Genomic DNA, 23093 nt, shown 5'->3' on the forward strand with positions numbered 1-23093 from the left:
CAGCACCTCTGACAGTGCAGCACTCCCTCAGCACTGCACTGGAGTATCAGCCTAGATTATAGTGCTCCAGTCTCTGGAGGCGAGAGTGCGACCAACTGAGCCAGTGCTGACACTATGCAAGATCGTTCTTTCAAAGTAGTTTGTTGTACATGAAGTGCTTTGGATTTTTTCCCCTGAGCGATGTGAAAAGGTAGCTGCACAATTACAATTAAACTGTTGCATAAACTTTGAATCATTCCGGATTTTAACTAATTACAGCGTGGTCTTTTGCAATGTGGAAATCTGTCAACGTCTGCGGCAGAAAATTCACTGGCTACTGTGTTTGAAATAAAAACAGAGATTCACGGAGAAGCTATTTCGCCCCACACCCTAAAATAGCTCTCCAGCCTGGCGAAACTGGTCTCGTTTCAAACTCCGCCGTGACTTAGCTGGATTCTCCTTCCACGCTTAGGGAATAATACAGGTCAAAGCAACATGCTTTAAAATACACAACTGGCCCGTCACCGTGAGAGAGGAGAAATGACAGGGCAACTGACACAACCAGTTTCACGTTTCAGGTGCTGAGGCACTGTTGCGCATTTCATTTCAGATTTCCGAACTCGCGTGTGTGAGAGAGAGACTCAAAGCGATGGCGTGTCTGCCTCGCCGTCCCTTATCGGGCCCTGGTAAATAGTTTTCCAAAGTGGGAAAGCCAGAGACTGGTTGAGTGAAAGTGACCCAGCCGTGGGGGGTGGGGGCAGCACTCGAGAAGCTTTGGCTGCTCCCAGTTTCCGCCAGCTCACCTACCTTGCCGCTTCCAGGGAGGGAGGGAGAGAGAGCCGGAGGATCGGTGTAAAATGAGTCACACTTCACCCGATCGAGCACGATTGACGCCGACTCGCTGTGTGTGTGTGTTGGACGAAACTGACATGAAATTGACCCGGGGACGCCAGGCGGCGCGGGGCTGAGGTGCTCAAGAAAAGTGGGGGAGGGTGGGGTGAGGGGGAAAAAAAAAAGGCTTTTATTTTTTTTCTCTCTTTATCCCGACTTCTACCTGTGACCTTCTCGCTGGAGCGTCGCAACACCTGGGCGGCGCTGAGCGGGCGGCAGCCAGCGCGGGGAGAGAGAGACTGTGTCAGAACTATCAAAGCGAGGAGGGGGGCGAGAGAGAAAGAGAAACTTCACACCGGGACCGCTTCATTATCGATCCGCTCCAACTTTCCTGCTCCTCCCGCCTCTCCCCCGACCCAGGAGCCGATGGGGGCCGGTGTGGAAGAGCCTGTTGCCGGCAGGATTTGAGAGTCGGCTCGGCTCGGCTTACGTGGCGTTGTGTTTGTGGCTGCGACCAATTCTTTGCTGCAGGTGGAATTACTTCTTCCTCGTTGCTGCTACTTTCTGCCGGGAGATTTGGTTTTGTTGATTGATTGATATAATATCAGAGAGAGAGAGTGGAATGGGGAACCAGATGGAAAGACTGACACACCTGAGCTATGCAGAAGTGCCCACCGCCGACCCAGCCGGGACAGACCGGGAGGACCCCGGACCCCGCATCGGAGTCTCTTACATCTTCTCGGTGGACGACGATGAGCTGGACGAGTCGGTGAAGGCGGTGGCCAGCGAGCCGGGCAAGGGGGCAGAGAGCAGCTACGATGCCCGCAACGAGGTGGAGTGCTCGGTCTACTACCGGGACGAGTGCATCTACGAGAAGAGGAGGAACAACTCGGGCAAGGGCGACGGGGGCGGGGAGCCGCTGGCCACCCAGCCGCCCGAGACCCTGCTGAACAGGTGCCAGCCCGGGGACCTGGTGGAGTTCGTGGCCAGCAACCAGTACCCGCACTGGGCGGTGTACGTGGGCGATTTCCAAGTGGTGCATCTGCACAAGGCGGAGATCCGCAACGACTTTCTGACCGACGCCAGCCAGGGCCGGAGAGGCCGGCTGGTCAACCAGCTGTACCGGTTCAAGCCCCTGGCCGCCGAGAGCGTGGTGCGCTGCGCCCTGCAGCAGGTGGGGCTGAAGGACGGCCAGCTGAGCTGGAGGAGCTCCGAGTGCTTCGCCGCCTGGTGCCGGTGCGGCCGCCGTGAGTTCAAGATCGGCGGCGAGCTGCGGATCGGCAAGCAGCCCTACCGCTTGAGAATCTACCTGCCCGACAGGAAGAGCCACACGCTGGAGTTTCAGAGCCTGGAGGACCTGATCCTGGAGAGGAGGAGGAACGACCAGGTAGGGAGGGTGGCCGTGCTCCAGGAGCTCAGCGCGCATCTGGCGCTGGAGGATCAGCAGAGAACTGATCACAACTCGCACTGAGGGAGGCGCTGGAACCGGACCTTCCCAGCCAGGGATCCTCTCGCACCAGTGCAGGAATGAACGCCGTTTCCTGCTGTTCAGGTGTTTGCTGATCTGCACTTTTCCTCCCCTCTCGCAATGCACAAGTTGGAAGGAAGAACGTTCAAGTGGACGGATTGCACCGAAGTGAAACTTGTATAATCTTATCTGTCTTGTCACATTCCATTTTATTCCGAGAAACTGGCGTGAATTAACATTGAAAAGACCCCGTTCAATACACCGATCGATCTATTGCAATATACAGGAGTGTTGGTGCCCTTCGTAAAAACGGTACCTTTTTTATATTTGGTCCTAATCTGTGACTTCTGCACAAGGTACTCCTCCTCCTCCTCCTCCTCCCTTTAATGGCCGAGTTCATTAAAACCTCGGTTCAACTGAGAATCCAAATGACTTCTCTGCTAAAGGGAAGATTGCTCGGTGATAATAGTTCCTTCAAAATGAAGGGCAAGGTTTAATCAGCAGAATGAATGGCTTTTTGGACGGGATTAGGTTGAGCTGAAGATAGATTGCGGTAATAAACAGGAAGACGGGTAAACACTGTTGTGAATGCGCGCTGGATTTTCGTGATTCAGTCAGTGAGAAGTCTTGTGAAGCGCATCATTCACCAAATCTACCCTCCTCTCGCCTTTAATTAAAACCTAAACATACTTGGTATAATTTGAGCAATAGTACTGCTGATTTTATTGTAAGTTTGGTTTGAAGCCCGTACTGATTTAGGGTGGTTTCAAGTGTTTCTGCTATCACTGATACACCGACCGAAGACACAATGAAGTACAGTTCGAGAGTATTCATATTTCTTGCACATCTTTATTGAAATTGAATTAAATATTTTTATAATGATATTTTTGAATTATTGTGCATTAAGTTTTGCACTACTGTTAATTTTTTTGCCTGCCTTAATGTTGATGTTCGTAACATATCAAAAGTTTTGAAAGGTTCAAAAGATCAACACAATGCACAGATGATGTATTGATAATGTCTTAATAAGCACTTGTGTTCATTGAAAAACCATGTAATAAAATTGTTGGATTACATGGTTTTCCATGTGAGAATCTTTCTACAGTATCCATCTAAACACAACTGAGTTGCCAGGAAAGTTTCCCTATCTTCCACCCCATCTTAAAAAAAAAGTTGTACAGTACACTTGATTCTGCAATAGCCGTCTCACCCTAAACACTCCATAAAGATGCCAAAATAAATCAAATGTTCTTGATAAATAGGTATAGTGTCAGCCTTAGCTCAGTGGGTAGCACTCTTGCCTCTGAGTCAGAAGGTTGCAGGTTCAAGTCCCGATTTAGACACTTGAGCACAAAAATCTAGGCTGACATTCCAATGCAGTGCTGAGGGAGTGCTGCACTGTCGGAGGTGCTGTCTTTCGGATGAGATGTGAAACCTGCTCTCTCAGGTGGACATAAAAGATCCCATGCCACTATTTCGAAGAAGAGCAGGGGAGTTCTCCCCGGTGTCCTGGCCAATATCTATCCCTCAACTAACATTACTAAAAACAGATTATCTGGGTCATTATCACATTGCTGTTTGTGGGAGCTTGCTGTGAGGAAATTGGCTGCCGTGTTTCCCACATTATAACAGTGACTACACTTCAGAAGTTGGCTGTAAAGCACTTTGGGACGTCCTGAGGTCACGAAAGGTGCTATGGAAATGTAAGACTTTCCAAAACATAAGGAAGTGAATTTATTCTTCCCTTATTACAATACTAAATATCAATCAGCAAAACAAAGTGACTCCTGCAGCAGATCAGTGAATTTATCAAATGAAGATCCGAACCAGACAGACTGGGGCGATCTGTGGTGAGATAGCTGATCTCAGCCAGAGAGGCAATAAGGTGCCCTTGGGTTAGGTTGGGTAAAATTTTCCAGAATTCCTGCTTCTGATCACTATCCCTACTTGAAATGCATGTATAGAGGTTGGGTGAAGACCCTTGTGGTTTAATAACCCGTTGAGCTGCCTTTTCTGACCTCACGTATGAAGTATGACCTTAGGATAAGGTAACAGAAATCACTGAGCTATTGGGTGTGTATTGTATCAGAAAGAAAATGCCTTCAGGAGGGGAGAGGAGGAGAAAATGGTGTTGATTTTTTTTTAAAAGCCATGTAGCCAGACATGGTTAGAATTACCTTTTATTTAGAATGGTTCTTGAAGTATTTATCTGGGATTTAAATGCAGTCGTGAGATTCAATCATGAGCTATAGAAATAAAATACATCAGTTGACAAGTGTGAGGGAGTTGAAGGACTATCTTTAAGCTGCATTTATATTAGAAAACTGCTTCCTGAAGTGATTTTCCAGTATTAACTCTCAGTCCCACTGCGATAGAAACTGCCCTGTTTGTATTGAAAGGTAGTTCTTCTGCAGCAACCAGATAAACTTCAAAATAATTGTGCATATGCATAACCTTTTAAAAAGAAAGACTTGCATTTATATAGCACCTTTCACAGCCTCGGGACATCCCAAAGCACTTCACAACCAATGAAGCACTTTTTGAAGTGTAGTCACTGTTGTAATGTAGGAAACATGGTAGCCAATTTGCACACAGCAAGCTCCCACAAACAGCAATGTGATAATGACCAGATAATCTGATTTAGATGTTGATTGAGGGATAAATAATTGGCTAGGGCACTGGGGATAACTTCCCTGCTCCTCTTTGAAATACTGCCCTGGGATCTTTTACGTCCACCTGAGAGGGCAAACGGGGCCTCGGTTTCACATCTCATCTGAAAGACGGCACCTCCAACAGTACAGCACTCCCTCAGTACTGCACTGAAGCGTCAGTCTGGATTTTGTGCTCAAGTCTCTGGAGCGGGACTTGAACCCACAACCTCCTGACTCAGAGGCGAGGGTGGTACCTTCTGTCCAAGGTTGATACCAACAGACTGTCTGTACCTTTTCCAATGACCTGCAAGATCTGAACAGGCCAGTGACCGTGAAAACATTTTCCTGGCCCGTACAGAGACAGACGGGAGCACTTTGGCCACTCAGTCCATCAGCGGTTATCCCTTTTGCCTGCTTCATGAATAGGCTGCTTTGTGTTGACACTGCCATCAGAGGCAGGGCTGTAATTGGAGGAACAGGTCAAAACCATCTACACTGATGTCTCGCACTGTCCCTGGCACTACTAGCACCAGTTTGTTTATATTCACAGTCTGCTGCTGACTTCACAGATATTGTCAGTTGCAAATTGCAAATATAAATGGACTATCAAGCCACAGGGAACTCTCTCAGCTGCATTTTCCCTTTGTTGTGGATTTAGAGTTAGACATGATCGACAATGATTCAAGATCTGCGTTTCAAAGTGGCAATGGGCACTTCTGATTCAGTCTGGAATAACATTATGATTCATAAAACTACCTGGTGTGATAAAGGATTCTGCAAATCACTCTCTGCCACATCAAAACGAGCGCCATCAAGGCAAGAACTACTGTGAGGGTTTCTCAAATTAGCAGAGGGAGTACCCAACATAGTCTCTGAGAGCAGAAAAACCACAACAAACCAAGTGAGTGGGCAGTCAATCAAAAACATAAATGATTGACATTTGCTTTGTAAGCCTGTAGTCAGTTCTTAACCTCCGAAACAATACAATTAAACATGTTAATTATAGTGCAATGTGTTGGCGCACAAGGCAAAACAAAGTCGTTCTGACTGAGCACATTTGTCTCCTTCAAAAAGAAGTCCTTCAGCATCATAGGGTTCAGCTCAGGAAGCACAGTGCATGTCCATCCAAAGATGGCTTGGCGCAGATACTGAATAAATGCCGAGAGCACAGGATTTACGTGTTCAGTAGGCAAGAGCCATTTATTGAATCTGCAGTCTGCTCCCTAAGGTTATTCTTGAAGTAAACCAGTGTTCACACTGTAAACACTAAAAAGGTAGCTTGTTAAATAATCCCTTGTAATTTAGGGAAAGTGACCTGATCCTAGCAAAAGTTGTTCCATCTATTGAAATGCAAGGGACTGGTAAACTTGGCTATATTCCCAAGATATGTCAAGGTTAAGGGATGGTCTGCCTGAGCTTTTAAAACAATGAAGGGAATTGTCAGGTCCGATAGGAAATGCCTATGGCAGGGGAATCCAGAATAAGGAAACATAATTTTAGAATTTGAACTAACAGCAAGTTCATAAAGAAAGTCTTCATGCAAAGGATTGTGAGAATGTGGCATGCACTGCCCTGAAAGGCCATAAGTGCAGAATCAATTGAGATGTTTAGAAAAGAGATAGATACTTAAATGGGAAGTGAAGTTATTGAGGGATGAGGAGAAAAGATAAAGAGCTATCATGACTAGCAAAATAGTGAAGTTGGCTCGATTGTATAAACTGCCAACTCCTGTTCCTAAGTTGCTATTTTCTTTGTCAGCTGCTGTGCTCCTGTATCTGTTCTTTACTGGGATGATATCTATATTCTGGTGCTTTTGAATCCTCTTTATAGACAGCCCTTCCCACAGTCTAGATTCAACATTTTCTAATGCATAAGGATGTTCAAATGTAAAGAACAGGAAAAAGTCTGTAGGCCAATAAGAGCACCTCTTTTTGCTTAATCTTAACCGCACCTTTTCACCACACCTACATATCCCCTCCTTCAAAAAAACTATCTTCAACCCATTAATACCATTTGCTCCAGTAACCTTTCTGGTAACATAACACATGCCTATTATATGTTGTGTGATATAATTCTGCCTGAAAATCCTTACTTGTTACTATTTTCCTACTTATGTTCTCTAGTTTTTGAAACCTTCATCAGTGTGAACAATTTGTCTTGGATCATCTTTATGAATCACCTTCACAAGTCTGAAACATTCTATTAGATTCCCTAATGAGAACAAATCCACCGCCCTTAACCATTCCTTAAAACTTTGTTTCATAGATTCCATCTTGGGCGGTAGCACACAATGGGTGGTATTACATTGGCCACTTGCTATACGCCCCACCCTATATTCAGTTCTGTTGGCCGTCAATGGAGCTGACTGTCAGGTGGGGCGTATAATGAGTGGTCTATGCGATATCACCCGTGTTACACCACTACTCCAGACAAATTTCTACCCCCAGTATCATCTTGTTTCATTTCAGCTGTGCCCACTTAAAGGTAATAATATCCTTCCTTACCCCTTTTCTGAACTTGGTCTGCAGGTGACTTGTTTTGTCTCCCAGTGTCAGATATTTGAATGGATACAAATGCTAACATCTGCTGTGACATAACACTGTTTCAGCAGCATTAAGCAAGAGCCACATTCAAATATAAAACACTCAATTGAAGAGGCCACAGAAGATAAGCAAGGAAAATGGAATTAGAGGGTTGAGCAATGATTTTTTTGTGCTAATTTTCTGTGGTGAAGACGCACATTTCCACTTGCAATTCTCTCTGCAGCAAATTCCCCATTTCAACTGTGCCCTTTAGGGAAAGTCCACAGAGTCGAGATAAAGTAGGGAAAAGCAAGTCAATAGGGCCCATCCTTTTCTATTGCCCAATAGTACATTCATAACCTGCTTTGTGAAGTGGTAAACACTTGCCTTATTGCTTGATTTCTTGACTAAAATTATGCATATCCCAGAAATATTATTGATATGGCAGTTGCATATGTATTGAATAACATTAACCATAAGCCACTGCAAAAAATACAAGAGCATATTAATTAAAACTAGATATGCAAGAGTTCCGTTTAGGGCTGCTACCTTTTGACTTTTGATGGGAATGATTGGTTTTCCAAAATGAGTCATTTAATAGATTGGAGTTGAGCTAAATTTAAGTTAAAAAAATCTTTTGTTTGAAGTGGAATACATTTTGAGGTAGTTGCAGCATATAGACACATATTTTCAAATCACATACAGCAATAACATTAATCAGTAAAGAGGTGGAGAGATTTGGAGGGAATATAAATAAAACACTTACTCAAACCTCATAATACCATTAACACAGACACTCCAAACTCACCTGCTATTAACATTCATACTCCAAGCTCAAATTTCAATTGGAACAGGCTCTGGCTCGGGATGATTACTGAAGGACAATTTAAACTTTGATTTAAAAAAATGTTATATTTGTGTATGTTGAATTAACCATGACCATTACAACATAACTATCTATTTCATGTTTTATTTAAAATCCTGCTGAATAAACTAAGCACATAGAAAACAATTGCAGCATTGATAGGGTAATGTGATGTGTTAGAATTCCTGATAATGAACTGTCGTAATGAAGTGAATGAAAATAGAATATTAATTTGTCCTTACATAATATATATTGTGTTCATACTGGTAATTTACACTAAAGCTTTGTCCTTCCACCGAACTGCTATTTAGTATACCATTGGAATAGGAGAGGTTTATTTTTCTTTCACAAACTTAACTATCCAGGGATCAAAGCGAGATTTCTAACATATGAACTCTTTTAAAATGACATATTTCACAATAATACAACAAGAATTACCTGTGCAAATTTGCCTTTTGTGTCGGCAAGTGCCTTCATTAACATTTTGTTATCAGAGGCCTCAACCTTTCTGAAAAGTTTGAGGTTGAAGTTCACCTTCTTCCTGGAGCTGGCACTGGCAGCTGTGCTTGTAAATCCCAGGATGCCACATTCTGAGCATGTGCAGTGTGGAGAGCCTCCCAACATACATCAGTCTGATTTTCTCAATGAAATGTCTCTCAGGCCTGTGATAGCGTTTATTAGTGAGATTGTTTTTGGAAATGATTTCAAAACAAACTGGGAGGGTAATTTTTAAAACCTTTTTAAAGTTTTCCGCAGAAAAAAAACCCTATAATTAATTTTTTTTTAAACTTCAGAAGTTTACGTAAGAGAAAGGGACTGGCTCGGAGAGAGAGGGATGATTACAGGAGCCATGCTTTATTTTGTTCTTATTCAAAAAGCAATTATTGTTTACATAAAGATGTTTTTATACGGCTGCACTGGGTAAAGAAAGAACTTGTATTTACGTAATGCCTTTCAAGTCCTCAGGAATACATCAGAATTGCATTAGGAATTCTTGGGGACCTAGGCACCAAGAACATTCAGGGCCCTCTCCCACACAATCCCTTTTCATAGAATCTTACAGCACAAAAGGAGGCCATTTGGCCCATCGTGCCTGTGCCGGCTCTTTGAAAGAACTGTCCAATTAGTCCCACTCCCCTGTTCTTTCCCCACAGCCCTGCAAACCTTTCCTTTTCAAGAATTCCTTCCGTTTCTTATTTTGAGTGCGTCCTTTTCACCTCTGCTGCTTCCCAAACTATGGAAAAATCATAGTGCGACAGAAACAAAGCTTTGGCATGTGTCAAGCAGGGAAAAATGTTGTGCTACATCTGTTTATATGACTTCAGATAGACAGCGTAATGAGAATTAAAGATTGACTTTGGATTTGCAGTATCAATTTACAGTAAAGTGTTTTCTCTGTATCAGAAGCGTACCTGATACGAGACACTCTCCTAATTCAGCTTTTGCAACACCCCCCACATTAAAGGACAAATGTGTAGTAAAATGTAGTAAAAGATTAAATATCCAACCTTGTGAAGAGCTTGCAGAGGCTTCTAGAACTTTTTCCACCAGGTCACACCTGCACCACAGTCAGGTTATTAAACCAATGCCCCCCTCTTCCCCCTCTCCCCTCTTCCCCCTCCCCAGTGCTCAAATTCCAGTCACTGCCTGCCATGCATTGCTGTTACCGCAACCAGCAGGTGACGCTGTTGCTGGAGTGGGGGTCTGATATTTAGTCAGGGCCCCTGGGCCCATGTCCCCATGGCCCATGCGTTAATGCATCAAATGGGATAAACACCCAGTTAATCTGCTCTGGTGGTGGTTGAAGGATGAATGCTGGCCAGGACACCTGGGGAACTTCCTGTTTTTCGAAAAGGGGAATGGAATCCTTTACCTCCACATGAACAGGTAGACAGAGCTTCATTTATTGTCTCAAGTAACACTTCTGACAATGCAGCCCTGAAGTGTCAGCCTAGATTATGTGATCAAGTCCTGGAGTGGGGTTTGAATTACAATCCTGTGACTTGAGAGAGAGAGAGAGAGTGCCACCACTGAGCCAAGCAGACTCTAAGGTGAACACTTTATTTTCATGGAACTAATCAAAAAGCACTAGTTTCACTGTCCCTGTGCAGATCTCTTAGAATCATCTTTCCACTGGCAGTGTGCAACCCTCTCTGCTTCCATACTCAAAAGTTTTGCTTCAACCATGAATTTAATGCCAAAATGTTTTTAAAAAATAGCAGCCCTTTTTCAATTATACAGCAAGAAGCTGACCAAAATAATCCCGGAGCAGTGAGGTGATCCTCTCTTGTGTAATACAAATTGCATTTCACATTTTGATAGATAGCTTTTTCTATGCATTGACTAGTATTTATAGCATGAAGCAGGCGTGATTGAGGTCTAAGCTATATTACACTGCCCTGTTGAAGTATATTGCTGTCGTAATTGGCTGCAGGAACAATAGCCAGAATGGTTGTGGGTCATTTTCACTTCAGTGCCATCAGGCCCAAGTGACATAATTATGTGTTTGGACATGAGCTGTGTCATTGTAAGGTGGTGTTTGGCAAATACAGAAAATAAGGAATGTCTAACACTTCTCAACAAAATCATTGCTTCCTTAGGACCAAAATAGATTTGAATACAACAGAAAACGCTGGAAAAACTCTGCAGGCCAGGCAACATCCGTGGAGAGAGAAAGAGTCAATGTTTTGGGTCGAAACCCTTCTACAGAACTGAGAAAAAAAGGCAGGAAATGAAAAGATTAAAAGGCAGTTTGGGGGCTGGGAAATGGGGGAGGGGATGAAAGAAGAGACATTAAGAGATAGTCAAGGTGAGACGAGATGGTAATAGGACAGGTAAAGAAACAAACAATGGCTCTAGATGAAGTGTGAAATGCGCTGGCAGAGTGAAAGACAGCTGCCATGTGGGAGAGAGAAAAAAAGGAAAAGGTACAAACCAAAAGTGTGGATATAAAAATATAATGGGGGCCGAGGTTATGATCTGAAATTGTTGAACTCGAAATTGAGTCCGGAAGGCTGTAAAGTGCCTAATCGGAAGATGAGGTGCTGTTCCTCGAGTTTACGCTGAGCTTCCATCAAACAATGCAAGAGGCCGCAGACGGTGAGGTCTGAGTGGGAATGGAATGGTGAATTGAAATGACAGGCGACCAGAAGCTCGGGGTCAACCTTACGGACTGAACGGAGGTGTTCTGCAAAGCGGTCACCCAATCTGCGTTTGGTCTCCCCAGTGTAGAGGAGACCACATCGTGAGCAGCGAATACAGTATACTAGATTACAAGAAGTACAAGTAAATCGCTGTTTCACCTGGAAGGGGTGTTTGGGGCCCTGGACAGTGGGAAGGGGGGAGGTATATGGGCAGGTGTTGCATCTCCTGCGCTTGCATGGGAAGGTGCTGGGGGAAGGGGTGCTGGGGGTGATAGAGGAGTGGACTAGGGTGTCTTGGAGGAAGCGGTCCCTACGGAATGCTGAAAGGGGAGGGGAAGATGCTTTTGGTGGTGGGATCACGTTGGAGGTGGCGGAAATGGCGGAGGATGATCCATTGAATGTGGAGGCTGGTGGGGTGAAAGGTGAGGACAAGGGGAACCCTATCGTGGTTCTGGGAGGGAGGGGCAGGGGTGAGGGCAGAAGTGCGGGAGATAGAACGGACACGGTCGAGGGCCGTGTCAACCACGGTAGAGGGGAATCCTCGGTTGAGGAAAAAGGAAGACATGTCGGAAGCACTGGTATGGAAGGTGGCATCGTCGGAGCAGATGCAGTGGAGACAGAGAAACTGGGAGAATGGAATAGAGTCCTTACAGGAGGCGGGGTGGGAGGAAGTGTATTCCAGGTAGCTGTGGGAGTCAGTGGGCTTGTAGTAATTGTTGGTCAGTAACCTATACCCAGAGATGGAGACGGAGAAGTCGAGGAAGGGAAGGGAAGAGTTGGAGATGGACCATGTGAAGGTGAGGGAACGGTGGAAATTGGAGACAAAGTGAATAAAATTGTCTAGTTCAGGGCGCGAGCAGGAAACAGCACCGATACAGTCATCAATGTACCTGAAAAAGAGGTGAGGGAGGGGACCTGCGTAGGACTGGAACAAAGAGTGTTCCACATATCCCACGAAAAGGCAGGCATAGCTAGGACCCATGCGGGTTCCCATAGCAACACCTTTAATTTGGAGTAAACGAGTGGAGTCAAAGGAGAAGTTGTTCAATGTGAGAACAAGTTCAGCCAGGTGGAGGAGGGTGGTGGTGGATGGGGACTGGTCGGGCCTCCGTTTAAGGAAGAAGCAGAGCGCCCTCAGGCCATCCTGGTGTGGGATGGAGGTGTAGAGGGATTTTACGTCCATGGTGAAAAGGAGGCGGTTGGGGCCAGGAAACTGGAAACTGTTAAAGTGGCGGAGGGCGTCAGAAGAGTCGCGGATGTAGGTGGGAAGAGACTGGACAAAGGGAGAAAAGATAGAGTTGAGGTAGGAAGAGATAAGTTCCATGGGGCAAGAACAGGCTGAAACGATGGGTCTACCAGGGCAGTCCTGTTTGTGGATCTTGGGAAGGAGGTAGAAGCGGGCTGTGCGGGGTTGCGGAACTATGTGGTTGATGGCCATGGGGGGAAGATCTCTGGAGGAGATGAGGTCAGTGACAGTCTTGGAAACGATGGTTTGATGTTCGGTAGTGGGGTCATGGTCCAGGTGGAGGTAGGAGGAGGTGTCGGAGAGTTGGCGTTCAGCTTCCGCTAGGTAGAGGTTGGTTCGCCAAACAACAGCAGCAGCACCCTTGTCAGCAGGTTTAATGACAATGTCGGGGTTGGATCTGAGAGAATGGAGTGCTGCAAGTTCAGAGGGAGGTAGGTTGGAGTGAGTGAGGGGAGCAGAGAAATGGAGATGGCCAATGTCGCGGTGGCAGTTGGAATGAAAAGATCTAGATAGGGTAAAAGGCCAGAGGGAGGGGACCAGGTAGAACGAGAATTCTGAAAGCGGAAGAAAGGGTCAGCTAGATTTGAAAACATTTGTAGATGAAAAGGAATCACTGACTTGTGCAGACAACAGTTAAGAAAACATCTGATTAACATATGCCTCTCGCACAACTAACCAATATGTTTAATATGTAATGAGCACAGTCTGTTGCTATAAAACATCCGAACTAGGAGTCCCAAATAACGACCTGTGTGAATCAGGGGAAGGTGGAAATCTGGGCATGTGTCCAGTATAAACTGTGGCAATGGACTCATGATCTGAACTTCTCCGATTAACCAGTTCATTTCTCCTCTCACTCGCTGCTTATTCCCACTCCCCCTACTGTCCACTAGTCCTGTGAGGAAAAAGAAATAAGATTTTAAAAGTCTGCACAAACACCGGTTGCATTCATATTCAATGTTCTACATATCGCCAGACATTGTTTTGACCTAATCAGTGCAAATACCAAGCGCCAGTACTTGGCATAGTTGGCTACATAAAATCAGTACAAATAAAGAGCTGCATTCAAACAACCTGCACCGATTGATAGCTCAACTCCAATTAAAACACTTGGAACAAACAAGTAGAAGACAGCTTTACATCTACTGCTGTTCCACTTTAGGATACCACTGTGGAAGAATTAAACACAAATAAGCCTTCAGCCTACAGACTATCTAAATTCCATTGCTATTTGAAGGACACAAGCATTCACATCCAACAAATATTTTAACCCTAATCAAAAAGCCTGGATTTTGCGGCAATAATAGCGGTGAGGCTATCGGCGTTATTTTGGAATAAAACACACAACCTCCGCCGACCGCACATGTGCAGTAAAACGTGGAAATCAGGTAGTTGCTGTCCGATTTGCCCTGCTTCTCCACAATGGTATCTTGCTGAGAGACTCAGCATTCAAACACATAAAGGGCGTGAGGTTGCGATATTTACCCACTAGATAGCCACTAAATACGGCAGAAAAAGCCAGGGCTGGTGCATTCAAGTGTAAGTGAATTTTTAACGGCATGATAAGTTTTAATTACTATCAAACAACCTCTCTGGCACTGAAAATTAACTTTTGTATGCGTGGAGTCTCATTCATTCATAATTTACTCACTGTTGGAGATTTAAAACTTTTTGTTTTACCTTTTACATAGGATTACTTCGGATATACAGCACAGAAACAGGCCATTCGGCCCAACCAGTCTATGCCAGCATTTATGCTCCACTCGAGCCTCCTCCCGTCTTTCCTCATCTAAATCTATCAGCATAACCCTCTGTTCCCTTCTCCCTCATATGCTTGTCCAGCCTCCCCTTAAATGCATCTATACTATTCACTTCAACCACTCCTTGTGGTAGCGAGTTCCACATTCTCACCACTCTTTGGGTAAAGAAGTTTCTTCTGAATTCCCTATTGGATTTCTTGGTGACTATCTTATATTGATGGCCTCTAGTTGTGCTCTTCCCCACAAGTGGAAACATTCTCTCTGTATCCACTCTATCAAAACCTTTCATAATTTTAAAGACATCTATTAGGTCACCCCTCAGCCTTCTTTTCTTTCTGTCTCTTTTATCTCTCTCTTAATCCCATCTTTCTTTCCCTCTCTTTATTTCCCTTTCTTTACATGATTTTTAATTGAATTAAATATTCTAACTTGCACTTCCTGGTTTAGACTCTGAGGGGGAAATTTTAATCTCCAAAACGGGTGGGTTGGGGGTCGGGTGGAACGTTAAGGTATGAAAAATGTGAATCCCGATCACAATCCGTCTCCAACCTTTCGGGTTTAACGGAAGCGGGACGAGGGACGGGCAACCAACCTGCTCCCAGGAAGCAGGTTGGCACTTTAAATATTATAATGAGTCTGGAAGCCTCGGATTTAACCTGCTGTGCAGGTTTAACAGTAGTCGGCCGGGGATCCCGGGCCTCAGGATTCCCAGCAGCTGCAGCAAGGCGAGGAGAGCCTTGGGGAGCAATCCTTGTGGGCCGGGAGGTGCAGGCGTTCTTCCTCCGCCATCAGTGTCCCACCCCAGGGTCGGGGAGCCTCCCTACCGGATCAGACCACCCCTCCCCCAGGGTTGGGGATTGGGTCCCCCACGGGGTCGGGAATCGGACCCCTCCCAGGGTTGGGGATCGGACCACCCCCAGGTCGAACCCCCCCCCCCGGGTCGGAGATAAGAACCCACCAGGGTTGGGGATGGGACCCCCACTGGGGTCAGGGATTGCACCCCTCCTAAGGTTGGAGATTGGATCCCCCCATGGTTTGGACATTCCCGGGGCTACCCTCACACACCCCCACCGCACCACCACTGCCCTCCCCTCCCACCCCGGTTTAAACGTCAAAATTCCAGCCAGCATCTCTCAGTAAGGATTCTTTAATCTGATTGGTTGAAGAGACACAGTGTTGCTTGTCCTGTTCACACAGGTCCCTGATTCCCTGTAGAGGGCGCTGCGCTGAAATGGCTATCTAATTACCATAAGTTGCTGCGCAAAAGCCTACTAAAATTCTGTGGACAGCTGTAAGTGTAATGAATGGCAAGTACTGTTCATTTGCCACTGACTGCAAAAACCGGGTCAGTAGAAATATTAAGTTGCTGCTATAATTAATTTCATATCTTCAGATTGCATAAGCACCAAAATGTCCCACCTGTCTCAAGCATCAACTCCGCTTCTAATTTTACACCGGGACTCCTGTTATCCACACTCTGATGGCCACAATTGCAATTTCCCCAACTGGACCCCTTTCTGACTTCATCACCAGAAGTTGTCAAATATATTGGCTGCGAAATTCAGCACCTTAGTGCCGGCATTTAAGGCCGGTTTCGGCAAAGAAATGGCGGCTGCCTCACTTCCGCTGACTTCCAGTGCAGGTCGCAGCAGATGCCATTTTGGGCAGATCGCTAGCACGGCCGTTGCCTGCATACCGCGGAAGAATGCAAATGAGGCAGATCGTGACCTAACACTAATTTGACGTTGCTGCTCCACTGTACGCCCTCTCCTAAGCACACACAGCTGAACGTGTGTTCAGCTGCACATCGGATCCCCGCACCCAACTTTGAGGTAATTTGCTTTCCTCTTTTGTACTGGTTCCTGTACAGTTTATTTGAGTAGTGGCTTGGTGTAAGACATCTAAAAAGTTGTTAAATAAAAACAGAAAATGCTGGAAATACTCAATGGGTCAGGCAGCATCTGCGGAGAGAGAAACAGAGTTAATGTTTCAGGTCGATGACTTTTCATCAAAGTTGTTAAAGTGTGCAGGGAGTGCTGCTGGGCATTTGCAAGGTGTTGGCTCTTAAAGCAAGGCCTCTGAGAACACCTCTTGCTCCCAGTCCTGAACGCTCTAGTTGCAGTCCCCCTTGGGCTGCAGCATTACATGGAGATGGAGCAGAGACAGCAAAGGGGACAAGCTGCTCGCAGAGGAGGAGGAGGAAGCAGAAGGAACAAGGCAACCCAGACAGCACCTTTCTGGCCAGGATATCCTGGGTCAAACCATCTATCTGCGGTACCAGTAAACGCAACCCCAATTTCCCTTTCAATATTTGTCCCACACCTTACCTTCCCTCTGTTGCTGACCATCACAGCGTCCTCTTGGCCATAATGCTCAAATAAAAGCCACCACAAAGCAAGCATTCCAATTGAACTTTATACATCTATCCATCCAATATTATATCAAAAAATCAACTAATCACCCTTGTGCATTCCCTTAGTGACTGTCTTCTGTGTTCCTTTGCCTGTCCTAGTGCTACTACGCAGTGCTACCCCAGTGGCTGCAGCATGGCTGGTGGAAGACTGCCAACTTTCAGTGGGGGAGACTCAGATGACCTTGCAGGACAACCTCGAGCAGCTCTGGGCCTAGTAGGCCTGGCTTCGGACAGCATCATCTCGACATGGGCTGCAGCAGTCTGCGCTGGCTGGCTGACAAGCAACAGCTAGGGCACTGACGGAATGGCAGTGGTGGGAGGACCAATGCTGTCACCCTGAGAGAGGACAGCAGGGTCGTCCTCCACGGATCCATTGTTGCTCCTCTGGGGCTGCACCTCAGCATTCCTAGTAATCTGCTGAAGTACAGACTGCTGTGACACCCTGCAAGCCCCTTTCAACACTGGTAAACCCAGTCATGATGGCAGCAGCCTGTGCATGCGCGCAGCAAGGTGAGCTTGCATGACTTCAGTCTGAGCTTTCACTGCAGCACTCAGACGTTGGGTGGCTTCTGCTTGTGCTGCAATGGAAGCTAAGACTTCGGTCATCAGACGCTGTATGATGGTTGGGTCCACAAGTGCGTTAATGGATTTGCACACCCCTGCCACGCTGGAAAGGATGGGCTCCAAGCTCTGTTCAAAGCCCTGTGCAAGGCTGGAGATGGACTCCTCCATGCTCCTCAACATTGCATTCAGGCTTTATGGCAGGCCTGCCAAAGCACCAAGCATTTCATTGTGCTTACCCATCAGCCTTCTTCTGTAGGCCGCCCCATCGAGGTCTTCATCTGAGTCCTGTGCAGTAAAACTCGTGTGCGACTGTTGTATCTATGCTTTAATATGTTCAATCAAGCATGTAGATATGTCGAATTAAATCAGAGTCAGGCAGACAGGCTTCTAACTGTGATATTTACTTTATTTGTAAAATGACTGACTGCTGCTTTCCCGGGTAATTCCCATAATGATATGCACATTACATTACCATAATAACTGGTGTTAAACTTGCACATTACATTACCATATTGACTGGTGTCAAACTCGCAATCAATACATGACAGCGACCTCGCCCTCCGAGGAGTTCGCAGCAGCCCACTCGTGCCCGGTGTCTCACCACGTGCAGATCCTGCATCTAACTTATCCTCTAAAGCACGCGGAGTGTCAGTATCTAAGCTGGTGGCTGGGAGTGTGAAATCAAGTGACGGTGTTTCTTCTTCTTCTTCTTCACTCTCCTCTCCCTCCTCTTGTTTAACCACTGGCTGGGCAGGCTGGATTTCTTGGATGCTTCGATCCTGGATATCCCAGCCAGAAAGGGGCTGTCTGGGTTGCCTCATTCCTTCAGCTTCCTCCCCTCCTCTTCCTCCTCCTCTTCCCTCTGCGAGCAGGGTAGGGTTGTGGTGAGGTGAGGGGAATACAATAGCTGCATGCTTACACCATGGGCGCGATATTCCCATTGGAGGCAGGTTTCAGTTTGGGTGGGTTCCAAACCCGCCTCCACTGTCAGGTGGGAAAAATTTGCGATTTCCCCCTAATTGGCCAGTTACTTTCAGAGGTGTGGGTTCCCCTGTGCCAATTAGTCTTTTGGGACTGGAACTCGCCTCTGCTGCCATCACTTTTCCAGCTTCATTTAAGGGCTGCTTGCTGCCTTGGCTCATTCCACTGGTTTTTGGTTGATGGTGCACCACCTCCAAACTTTTATCTCCTTGAAGAATGGCCAACTCCAAGGCAATGGCCTCCCCGAGGTTCTCGGATGAGGCGCTGGGTATGTTGGTTGAGGGGGCGAGAGCTAGCAGGGAGGCGCTCTTCCCCTTATCTGGGAGGAAGAGGCCTCCCATAGAAACCAAGGCTGTGTGGGTCCAGCTGGCACGGGATATAACCTCCAGATCTGTGTGCAGATTGGGTGATAGTTTGTTTATTGATGAAGTGCCATCCTTGTGTGAATGTATCAAAATTAGGTGATGGCAAACTGCTGGCGTGATTGCATCTGTTATTTCGGCTTAGGCAGCGCCACATTGCGGGCTCCGCGACACTTGCGTGGTCAGGTTGGTGGTCAGAGTGAAAGGAGGCCAGAGAGTCATGTTCATTGTCTATCTTGTGTTAAGAAGGAGCCAAGCACATGTGCCACAATGGGCAACCTATACAAATCTGGCCAGGATGAGTGCATTCCTTGCATCACGGGCAGCCATGTGCTTGCGTGCTGCTGGTCAATACATCGCCGCTCGGTCCTCCTCCTCTTCCTCATCTGAGGAGGCTATGAACTGAGCCACTTCCTCATCAGGAAACTGCAAGCCACGACGCTGTGCCATGTTGTGCAGTGCACAGCAGACCACGACCATTCTGGAGACCCTGGTCTCCTTCTCTGAGCACAGCTGCTCAGTCATGTTGAGGTAGCTCATCCTCTGTTTGTAAACCCTCTGTTGGGGGTATCTCCTGCGGCGAGAAGTGCTTCCATGCACTGGCGCCTTCTGCCTGTGCAGCATCAGGTGGGTGAGCAGGAGGTTGGGGCTTCTGCTGCTGAGCTGCCTGGTTCTGCTGCTGCCGTGGCTGCTCCTCATCCGAATCTGAGGTCCATGGTGAAAGGAAATAAATGGTTCCCATGCTGCTGGCAGATACCTCCATTGGGGAAATGCTCAGTCCAAGTGGGGAGAGGGTCTTCCAAGGAGGTTCTACAGTTGAGAGATAGAAGCTGCAGCAACTCCGACTTCGGTAGGCCTGCTTAAAGTGCTGAAAGACCTGTGGAACAAAAGTTCTACCACCTGCAACTGCTCCCTGATGAAAGCTCCGTTTTAATGGTGGAGCTGCAGCTGTGAGGAGGCCACCCACTTGTCAACCCGCCAGGTTTAGCTGGCGTGGTTTAGGAGGGCCGTGCAACATGCTGAAAATGTGGTAAAATAATGAAGGCCTGTTAAAATAGGATTATAGAGGCCGTTAACGACTATTTAAGGGTCTTAACTACCTCTCCTGATTGATGGAGGTGGGACCGAATCGCACCCATCAAACCCGCCTCCAGCAAAATTGCACGGCGGCGGGTTGGAGGCGGGTTCCGAACCCGCCCTCACTTTTTGCGATTTTGCCAACTGTCCCGCCTCCAAGCCCACCTCCTCGGGGCTGGGAAAAGCGACCCCTTGTGTAGCTTGTAAATCAGAAGAGATTGTGGGATGATGGGAAGTGGGATGTGAGAAGAAGGATAGCGTATGAGGATATCGACATCTTGTATCCTTTCAGCCCCACCGTTGGCCACGGGTTCAGCCATGCCCCTGCCAAGAATGGCCAGCACCGTCTCCTCCATGGGGGGTGAGGTCATGCAGGCCAGCCTGTCCCTCGCCAGTTAAGTCCTGCTGGCACCAGCTATGCGCCACCTTTTCCTGCAAGAGAAAGGGAAGCGTGTCAGTGAGTGTGGCGTTATGTGTTTGGGTGATGTGCTTGTCATGGTTGAACAATTGACAGTGTGTTCAAGCTGGGGTTGGGGTTGGTTTGCAGCAGTGGTGTGTGCGGTTGAGGTGAAGCTCTGAATGTGAGGTGTGAGTCATGATTGGCAGAGATTGTTGTTAGGTAAGTGATGGGGGTGTGGTGCATTGAGCAGTGTGTGAGGCTGGTGGTGCAGTTGATGGGAGACAGCTTTTGAAGATGCACTCACTGACCTTGACCACTCGTATGAGGTCATTACATTTCTTTTGACACTGGGGCCACTTCCTGGGGGCGACATTGCGATCTGGTCCCACATCCTTTTTACAGAGTTTCTGGAGGGCCGCCTGGCCCCCTGTGGGTAGAGGACCTCTCTTCGAGTGTTCACCTTTTGCACAAAGGCCTCGAATGCAGCATCCAAGACCCTGTTTGCCCTTTCCCTGACCTGTTGAGCCATTTTGGTTTGTGGTGAAGCAGTTCTAAAACATTTGCTCACCAGAAGGCAGCTCACCTTTAAGAGGTGCAGACTGCCTTTATTTAAAGCTAGTCTCGTGCAAACATCGCGAACTTCGGCCCCGTGCTGAGCGCACAGCCAGTCAGCAGCTTATTTCAACAGGCGCGGGCCAATCGCGCATCGCGATCCCCTTGCCCATTTTCAGTTCTAATCTAATTTCACCTCTAATATCTGCAGAAATGTTCTCATTGAAAGAATTTAAATTTAAATTGGAAACATGCATGGTATACACCAAATATAAGCCAGGTCCAGTAATATGATGCTTGATCACCTTGTGATAGACCTTCCACCCGCCAGACATCTCAAGTGTGACACAAATATTTTACCTTAGTCATTGTATTATCTTTTGTTTAGAGGCTGGACTTCCTCTGGTCACAATACAGTCTTTTAGAGCACAATTATGATTTTGCTAGAAATAGCAAACATAAGAAACCTAATACAAACCAAAATACTGCGGATGCTGGAAATCTGAAATAAAAACAGAAAATGTTGGAAATGCTCAGCAGGTCAGGCAGCATCTGTGGAGAGAGAACCATAGAACAGTACAGCACAGAAGGAGGCAATTCGGCCCATCCAGTCTGCGCCAGCTCTTTCGAAGAGCAATCCGGTTAGTCCCACTCCCCTACTCTTCCCCCGTATCCCTGCAATTTTTTCTCCTTCAAGTATTTATCCAATTTCCTTTTGAAGGCTACTATTGAGTCTGTTTCCACCACCCCATCAGGCAGAGCATTCCAAATCCTAACCACTGGTTGTGTAAAAAGTTTTTCCTCATGTCGCCTCTGGTTCTTTTGCCAATCACCTTAAATCTGTGCCCTCTGGTTATCGACTTTTCAACCATTGGAAGCAGTTTCTCTTTATTTACTCTATCTAAATCTTTCATGATTTTGAACACCTCTATCAAATCCCCTCTTACCCTTCTCTGCTCTAAGAGGAACAACCCCAGAACTGCAGGGACCACTCCCTCCGAGACACCCTAGTCCACTCCTCTATCACCCCAAACAGCCCTTCCCCTTCGCCTGGCATCTTCCCGTGCAAGCGGAGGAGATGTAACACCTGCCCCTATACCTCCCCCCTTCCCACTGTCCAGGGCCCCAAACACCCCTTCCAGGTGAAACAGCGATTTACTTGTACTTCTCGCAATCTAGTATACTGTATTCGCTGCTCACGATGCGGTCTCCTCTACATTGGGGAGACCAAACGCAGATTGGGTGACCGCTTTGCGGAACACCTTCGTTCAGTCCGTAAGGGTGACCCTGAGCTTCCGGTCGCCTGTCATTTTAATTCACCATTCCATTCCCACTCGGACCTCACCGTCCTTGGCCTCTTGTATTGTTCCACAGAAGCTCAACGTAAACTCGAGGAACAGCACCTCATCTTCCGATTAGGCACTCTGCAGCCTTCCGGACTCAATATCGCGTTCAACAATTTCAGATCATAACCTCGGCCACTATTTCATTTTTTTTTGTTATTTTTCCACTCCTTTCCCCCCCCCCCTTCCTTTTGTTTCTCTCTCACACCTGGCAGCTATCTCTTGCCCTGCCAGTACACTTTACACCTAATCTCAGCCTATTACCATCTCGTCTAGCTTCTAATACCTTTTATTGTCTCTTTTACTTCTTTTGTTTCTTTTATTCTTTTGTCCGATCGCAGCCCTGCCTCCGATCTATCTTCTTTTCTTTCCAGTTTTGAAGAAGGGTTCGACCCGAAACGTCAACTCAAATTTCTCTCCACGGATGTTGCCTGACCTGCTGAGTTTTTCCAGCATTTTCTGTTGTTATAACCCCAGAACCTCTCCAGTCTATCAACGTAACTGTAATCCCTCATCCCTGGAACCATTCTAGTTAATCTCTTCTGTACCCTCTCCAAAACCTTCACATTCTTCCTAAAGTGTGGTGCCCAGACCTGGACACGATATTCCAGCTGGGGCCGAACTAGTGTTTTATATAGGTTTAGCATAACTTCCTGGCTTTTGTATTCTATGCCTCTATTTAGAAAGCCCAGAAGCCCATCTGCTTTATTAACTACTTTGTTAACCTGTCCTACCACCTTCAGAGATTTGTGCACAAACACCCCAGGTCTCTCTATCCTTGCACCCCTTTAACATTGTACCATTTAACATGTATTGTCTCTCCTCATTCTTCCTACCAAAATGTATCTCCTCACACTTTTCTGTGTTGAATTTCATCTTCCATGTGTCTGCCCATTCCACCAGCCTGTCTATGTCCTCTTGGCATATATTATTATC

The 23093-nt window shown here is 46.6% G+C and overlaps 1 protein-coding gene across 1 annotated transcript; it reads left to right on the top strand.

Moving 5' to 3' along the window:
- Positions 1-572: 572 nt before the first annotated feature.
- On the top strand, positions 573-3352 carry lratd2a (LRAT domain containing 2a). The gene has a single exon (XM_085993569.1). The coding sequence runs from the start codon at positions 1433-1435 to the stop codon at positions 2279-2281; it is 849 nt and encodes a 282-aa protein (XP_085849695.1). The 5' UTR covers positions 573-1432; the 3' UTR covers positions 2282-3352.
- Positions 3353-23093: the final 19741 nt, after the last annotated feature.

This window comes from Somniosus microcephalus, chromosome 7 (assembly GCF_052327205.1).
Source record: "Somniosus microcephalus isolate GS21.2 chromosome 7, FLI_Smic_1.0, whole genome shotgun sequence".
NCBI classification, from domain to species: Eukaryota; Metazoa; Chordata; class Chondrichthyes; order Squaliformes; family Somniosidae; genus Somniosus; species Somniosus microcephalus.